The sequence below is a fragment of the Ooceraea biroi genome, chromosome 10 (genome assembly GCF_003672135.1).
Source record: "Ooceraea biroi isolate clonal line C1 chromosome 10, Obir_v5.4, whole genome shotgun sequence".
In the NCBI taxonomy this organism is placed as follows: Eukaryota; Metazoa; Arthropoda; class Insecta; order Hymenoptera; family Formicidae; genus Ooceraea; species Ooceraea biroi.
The window spans coordinates 9701943-9710121 of record NC_039515.1 but is presented as its reverse complement, the minus strand read 5'-3'; the positions used below and the strand labels follow the sequence as shown (position 1 = coordinate 9710121).

The 8179-nt window shown below is 37.9% G+C and overlaps 1 protein-coding gene across 1 annotated transcript; it reads right to left on the bottom strand.

Moving 5' to 3' along the window:
• Positions 1-3592: 3592 nt before the first annotated feature.
• On the bottom strand, positions 3593-5104 carry LOC105285785. The gene has a single exon (XM_011350264.2). It carries the CDS (start codon positions 5102-5104, stop codon positions 3593-3595), a length of 1512 nt encoding a protein of 503 aa, XP_011348566.2.
• Positions 5105-8179: the final 3075 nt, after the last annotated feature.

Genomic DNA, 8179 nt, shown 5'->3' with positions numbered 1-8179 from the left:
CGGTAGTCTCACCTAAAACTCCGCGACTTGATCTTAATGCTTTGGATTTTTTCGCCAAGCGTCTTGATGCACCAAACTCCTTAGCTATTTTTCTAATGCTCCAAGATGCTGAAGCGATAGTGAGTATTTTCACCTTCATAGGATCATTCCCTTCCAGGCTTGCATATTTATCTTTCAAGCAACTGAGAAGTTCTTTTAATTCGAGTTCTCGAACTGATCGTGATTCACCTTCGACTTTTTTAACGCGATAAACTGCACGCCGACGAGATTTGTCAGTCATAAATGCAACAACCATTTTTCTCTTTTCCACGAGAGAAAAATCACCGAAGTTAGAGAGTAACGTTTCGTCTCAGGATATATTATTAGGATTTTCGTCTTGAAATGTTCTAAGGAATCTGCAATTAAGAGGAAAGTCCATAGTTTTAGGACACCCTGTATATATTCGACGACCTCTAGTCTTTTCTGTAGAGTAAAAATAAGTTGAAGTAGTTTTCCTTGCGTTCTTATATTCAGAAAACAAAATGATGAGAAGTCACGTACTGCACTCTTTTGTAAGTTAAAGAGTAGAAAAACACTTTCAATCAAACACGTTGAAGCTAAATAAGCAGTTATGATAATAAGCATTATGATTTCTATTACGAATATAGAAATATAATCAAAGAAATGAATAAAATAAATGTAATATTTCAATGTAAAATTAATAATTGATCGGAGTAAATTCAGCGATTTAAAATAAAACGACCTCAACATTGTGCATATTAATTGAAAAACTTTGCCAAAATCTTGATTTTGATTAAACCCTAATGTAAAGTTTTTATTAAACAAATGTTCTGGCATTTCATTGTTGACTCAAGGGAACATTACCCATCCGAAAATTCTAGGTTTGATGAAACTTTATACACATGTAAGGAGGGTTAGTAGATGAGTTTAAAAATGTTTCGTTTTTTAAGCAGTTTTAAGGTGAAACCACGTAGACGGCTTTTGCTTTTCTCGATATATCTCGGAAATTATTCACAATATAGGAAAATGTTTTATACAAAAGTTTCATGGTAAAAACGTCTCTATTTAACCGCATCAGTAGAATTTTTAAAACATTTTGTTAAGGTGGTTAAATAGAGGCGTTTTTATCATGAAACTTTTGTATAAAACGTTTTTCGATATTTTGAATAATTTCAGAGATATATCGAGAAAAGCAAAAAGCCGTCTTACGTTTGAAGGGTGGTTCACCCCTTAAAACCGTTTTTGGGCCGCTACGAATAATTTCTAAATTCATCTATTAACCCCCCCCCCCACATGTGTATAAAGTTTCATCAAAATCAGAATTTTCCACTTCGCGATGTTCCCTTGTTAGTATATAATTGTGAATACACATATGTGTGTCGAGTGGTAACAATAAATAAAAAAAAAATATCGCACAGTTCAAACGGCAAATGGAAATAATAAAATATCCACATGAAAAAAAAAATAATAATAAAAATATAAATATATATACAGGGTGTTTCAGAGCGACCGTATCAGGCTCTTTCTTCGAAAAATATGCATTTTCATGAAAAATGTTTTATACAAAAACTTTTCTGAATTATTTGTCTGGCGAAAGAAGACTCTTGATTGAATTTTATACAAAAGTTGTAGGGTTTTAAGTGGCGCATTACGTAGTAGTATTGGTATGACCTTGAATGGCATTGTTAAAGATACATGAAAGTCACCTTCAATTTCTTAAACGGAACCCCCCTTTTTTATTGCATATTCTAATTTCCGGTCGAAAAGTAAGTAACTTTTGTTCGAAACATTTTTTTAAAATTATTTTTCTTAAGAAAGTGAAGGTGACCTTCACGTAACTATAACAACATCATTCAAGGTCATTCATACCAATACTACTACGTAGGGGAGACCGGGGCAAAGTGGGGTACTTAAGGAATAGGTTTTATTATTGTACTGAGAAGGAAAAACTTGTCTTGTTCCGGCTCGAAAATAATCGATTTAATCAATAATGAAGCATTCTCGAACAATTTAATGTTATTATAATTATTATTGTTAATTAAGAAAGGACCCCGCAGCACATTTTATAGGAAAAAATCGGGCCCGGTCAAATTGGCTGAAATTGAAATATGTTGTAGTAAACTACAACCGCAACTACACCACAACGTGGTGAGGGCAAGCGAAGTAAAGAGGGTACCGCGCCGGCGCCTCTGCTCTGATATCTAATGGTAGTCATCGGGTACTTATCAAACAGTCCTCGTATGTTTAGACAATGCTGAAGGACATTTTGAACATCTCATGGAGTAGTGTACAGCGGAGCAATCGGTCTTTTTCAGGGCCACAAGATGTGCAAAACCGATCAGCAACCTCCACGTGGTGCACACTGGGTAACGCTAATGCTGACGGTAAACAGTAAAATAAAAAAACTTCCGTGTCTATTATAAAGCGAGTATTATCATTGGTCCGCCAAAGGTTGAACCTGAGTTTTCGGGATAAGGAGGGCGTTTTTAAAAAAAACTGTTTCGGACAAAAGTTACTTACTTTTCGACGAAGAATCTGCAATAAAAAGTATGGGGTTCCGTTTAAAAAAACAACGTTGAACTCCATATGACCTTGGCACGTTCACTCAAGGTCAAACCAATGACACCATCTTACGTCCCCCTCTGAACCCTACAACTTTTGTATAAAACATTTCTTTCAACAACGTAACCCCTGTTAGATATTCAGGGATACCCATCTTTTTGACTCACCCTGTATATATATGTGTGTGCGTACGCGCACATGCGTGCGTGTAAATACAACACACACACACACACACACACATATACCTGCATATTAATATATTTTTTAAATATTTATGTACATGTTCAAAAATTTTTTAAACTCCAATTTGCTCACTTTAAGTCGTCGTATCTTTTATATTTTTTATTTTGATGTTTTTGCCTAAGGAAACTTTTAATCAGCATCACCTAAACTACAACATATTTCAATTTCAGCCAATTTGACCGGGCCCGATTTTTTCCTATAAAATGTGCGGGGTTCTTTGGACTTGAAAAAGAAAATACATTTGCCCCGCTTTGCTCTATGGGTGGGGCAAAGTGGGGTATCTAATAAAATTCAGTTTTTGATGGAAATTATCGTATAAATTCAGTTTATTATTACAAAATATCTTGTTAACAAACGTTTATTTATCCCTTACATTCTCTTTTTCGGTTCACAATGAACGCAAATGTAAACAATGTCATCCTCATCGTCGTCCACTCCAGCGCAACCAACATGCGCCAATCGGTGGCATTGGCAGCATTCAATAAATGCTTCTTCTAACTAATCCATACAGTATAGGCACTCATAGTTTTTATACTCTTCGTTTCTTTTCGACGAAAGTCCGGCGCAAGACTTCCTGTGTGGTTTTTGGGCGCTGCGTGTTGGTCGGGTTTTCTTCTCTACTTGGCATGTTTTCTTCGGTTTGTTCTTGCATTTCGCTTCTTGCTTTTCCGATTGACGTTTGTGGCAGTTCGACTTGATGTTTTTGGCGTTCTCGGCTTCAACGAGAGCACGTTTGTACGAAGACGTCGTTAAGACCGCAGTTTGTCCTCTTTTCCGGGAAACTCGTTTAATTGATTGCGGAACATGCGGAATAGGTAGAACTGCTTCTGGTGTTTTTTTCTTGAAAGCAGAGCGGGAATGCCAGCGTGGAGTCATCCCTAGCAGGGATTAATTTTGCGGTGTGAACGGGCGTGGAGATTTTGCCAGGCGAGGGTAGCGAAATGTCCGAGGCGAGTGTTGTGTTCGGGCCAGGCGAGGGCAGCGAAATGTCCGAGGCGAGCGTTGTACTCGGGCCAGGTAAGGGCAGCGAAACTTTTGATGCTGGACCGAGCATCTGAGAAGTTTCGAGTGCGATGTCCGTCGTCAAAGAGGGCATGAAATCAACCTCTTCAAATACATTCTTGTTCATGGGAAAAATTCCTGTTTTTCGGAATCCATTCAACGCTGTTGTCATCGTGGCTGCTCGGGTGTACGCTGCACCAAACAGCGGAGCGATGTTAACCAATGTGACAACTTTGCCAGGGTGTGAACGTAGAAACTTTCGAATTTCATTTTCATAAAAAGTGCTCAGTGGCTTCATGAAAGAGACGTCTAGAGGCTGAAGCTTGTGCGAGCAATGAGGCGAGAAGCACAACAGAATCACCCCATTCTCTCGTGCCAAATGTATGAGTTCAAGGTTTTTGGTATGCGTAGAATGGCCATCCAACAAAAGTAGAATTTTGCGATCCTTCGAAGCCCCTAAAAATTGGATGAATTGTTTAAACCAAACGACAAAAAGTTCTTTTGTAACCCAGCCATTTTCGCTGCAAACTGAAGAAGCTCCTGGAGGAAGGCCCATCTCGAACACTTGTTGCATTCTCTTTCGCGGAAAAATCAACATTGGGGGCAAATAAACACCCGCTGCCGAAAAACAAAGTTCTATGGTAACAGTTTGTCCTCTGTCGGTCGATGTAACGACACCAACTTGGCGACGCCCTTTTTGCGCGATTATTTTAGAGTGTTCTTTTGAATTTACAGTCAATCCTGTTTCGTCGCAATTGTACATTCGGTCCGCAGTGATTCTGTTACTTTGAACGACTTCTTTGAGCAGATTAAAAAATTTATCCACAACTTTGTTGAAAACCATCGCCCTCGCAGCTGACGTTGCCTCTGGAGTCCTCAAAGTTAAATCAGGATGCTTCAGTATGAATTGTCTCGCCCAATCTTCTCCAGCTTTTCCATCTTTTCCAAACGGATGAGGAATATTATTTTTCTCTGCTAGTTGAAACGCCAACTCGCGCAGTTCCATCAAAATCAAACCAAAAAGCTGCGCTTCCATCGACTTCAAGTAGGAAAAGAGCTCCTTCTCCTGTTCTGGAGTGAAAACCGTTCGGTAACGTCCCAACATTTTTGTTACCGTGTAATTGTTATCACTTTGCTTCTTCTTCATATAACGCTCAAGTATAGTTTGCGGCACTCTGAATTGCTCAGCTGCTTTTTTATAGCTCATCTTTTTCTCGATAACTGCGTCGATTGCTTTAGTCATTGAATCCGAGCTCCATGAGTGCTGCTGAGTTTTTCTTTTATACACTCGCACCATGTTCTATAAACAAAAATATGATTCAAGACTGAAGGAAGTGAAGATAATCATCAATGCGAGCGTGAGGTTCAGTAGGACGGTGCCCCACTTTGCCCCAAGGACAAGTGCAAATTAAAAAGTTCATTAAACAACAAGAAACGTGTTTAACAAAAAGTCAAATACGGAAAAGAAAGTCATTAAATCAACTTACTAGACGGTGCAATCGCGGTTCTTATTCGACAAGAATAACTGCAATTCACTTTGATGCCAAAATCCCGGAAAATTTTATCAAAGCACTTAACAGGAACACATACTACAGTATTGTGAAAGTAGCCACAGAAATCGCATTAGCCACTGGTAAATTAGATCGGCACTGTTGCCTGATATAAATTCTACGAGTTACCATAGATGGCGTTACACTACGGGAATGTAATCGGCATTGCCCCGCTTTGCCTCGGTCTCCCCTAATGCTAATGCTGACGGTAAACAGTAAAATACTAACAAACAACTTCAGTATCTGTTATAAAGCGAGTTATTATCATTGGTCCGCCAAAGGTTGAACCTAAGTTTTCTGGATAAGGAGGGCGTTTTTAAAAAAATGTTTCGGACAAAAGTTACTTACTTTTCGACGAGAAATTAGAATATGCAATAAAAAAGGGGGGTTCCATTTAAGAAATTGAAGGTGACCTTCATGTATCTTTAACAATGCCATTCAAGGTCATACCAATACTACTACGTAATGCGCCACGTAAAACCCTACAACTTTTGTATAAAACATTTTTCGTGAAAATGCATATTTTTCGAAGAAAGCCTGATACGATCGCTCTGAAACACCCGTATATAAAAAAAGAAAGAATAGAGTCAAGACATATATACACGTGTATGCATATCAATAAGAGGGAAACGAATACGATTTTTGCAAGGAAGCAAACCACCATGGGTCTCGGAGAACACCTGTTTCAACAACCCTTAAGAACAACGCTCCATCTGGAGTTCGGCAAAGGGTATGATTCAGTAGGACTCATCCTGTGAGGTCTGCCACATGAAAAAAAAAGGTGAAAAACAAACTCAGCACTCATGGCCTGGCCATGACCCAGTCTAGCCCAGGAACAGGGGCACTCAGCAATGCCGAATGGGGCAGTCATAAAGAAAGGAGAAAAATATATAAAAGGGAAGAAAGGAAACAGGAAAGAGGCGAAGAGACCATGGTAGATGTTGCATGACGATTAGTAACAGCCATCAAGCAGTTTATTAAATTATATATATGTATATTATACAGGGTGTCCCATGGGAAGTTGCTGAAAGTAAACGATTGGTTCTCCCCTCCATGACTTCAGAAAGGGTCTTACGGTTAACGGTCGTTCATCTGAGTGTCCGCAGTTTTATTCTGGTTGTGGTAGATGCAAGTCCGTGCACGTCAAAATGAGTAATCTGACGACGGAAGAAAAGATTTATCTTGTCGAGTGCTTCTTTTCCAGAGGAAAAGTTTATAGCAATGCTTACAGGGGGTTTCGTACTAAATACGGAACACATAAAGTTAAGAGCGAAAAAACGCTGAAAAGGTTAGAATTTATTATTTCTTTAAACGTATGCGTTACGTCACTTCATTTTTTGGCAATAAATCTACATTAAAATAATGTTTTGTGTTATTTTTATCAGAATTATCGATAATTTTATGCAGTATGGAACTATCCAAGACCGTAGACATGATCTGCTAGGTCTTTCTGTGTCTGTAGCTGCAGAAGAAAACATTGAAAATATTAAGAAGTATTTTGAAGAGAATCCAAATTCTTCCATTTGGAAAGTTGTCCAAGCTCTTGAAATATCTAAAACAACGTTACACAGGATTTTAAAACATTTCCTGAAAATGCATCCCTATAAAATAACATCGCGTCAATTGCTAACCAAACGCGTTATGACGAAACGTGTGGAATTCTGTAAGACGATAAATGGAATGTTTGAAGATGGAGAACTTGATGCAAAATTGATAATTTACACGGACGAAGCACATTTCTGGCTAAATGGTTATGTTAATAAACAAAATTATAGATTTTGGGGGTCGGAAAATCCCAACGTTTCCCTGGATAAACCTTTACATCCACAAAAAATAACAGCATGGGCTGCGATCTCGGTAAAAGGAATTTATCTGCAATTCTTCGAATCAACAGTCACTGGTGAAAGTTACAAGCAACTTCTCGAAACACAATTCTTCCCTCATGCAAAAAAAGAGGCCTGATCAGAGGATTTCATTTCATGCAGGATGGAGCGATACCACATCGAACCCAGGAGGTCTTCGAAACAATCCATAAAGTTTATGGCAATCGAGTCATCGGTCTGAGATACCCCAAATTTGCCCAGGGGGGGCTAGAATGGCCACCGTACTCGCCGGATTTAAATCCATGTGACTTCTTTCTTTGGGGATACATTAAGAACCATTGTTATGCCGGAAATCCAGAATCAGTGTCAGATTTAGTAGTAGCTATTAAAAAGGTCGTCAGCAACATTAAAGACGACATGTTAGAAAAAGTTTTCACAAGTTTTCGTAAAAGAATTGATTTTTGTACAAATTCAGATGGTGCACACTTTGAAAATATTTATCATTAGCTTACTTGATTATTAGCATATTTTTCATTAATAAAATAAACTGATATACAAACATTTTGCTAAATTTTATTTATACCCATTAAAAACTGCAGACTTTCCTCTTTCCAACGCAATTTTTGTTTTTTCAATAACTGCATACGTTTAAAAATGACAGCTGATTAGTTTCAGCAACTTCCCATGGGACACCCTATATACCATACGTTGTAACTTATATATATATATACTATATATATACTATATATATATATATATATACTATATATATACTATATATACATATATACATACATATATATACTATATATATATATATATATATATATATATATATATATACAGGGTGGGGCGGTTAAGGTGTTACAAACTTATATCTCGGAAACGAAGCATTTTAGAGAAAAATGATTCAGACAAAAGTTGCAGGGTTGGAAGGGGGCCACTCAGTGAAGGTAACAAAGTGGTCATTCGTGGTCATTTTCAAGGTCATTTAAAGGT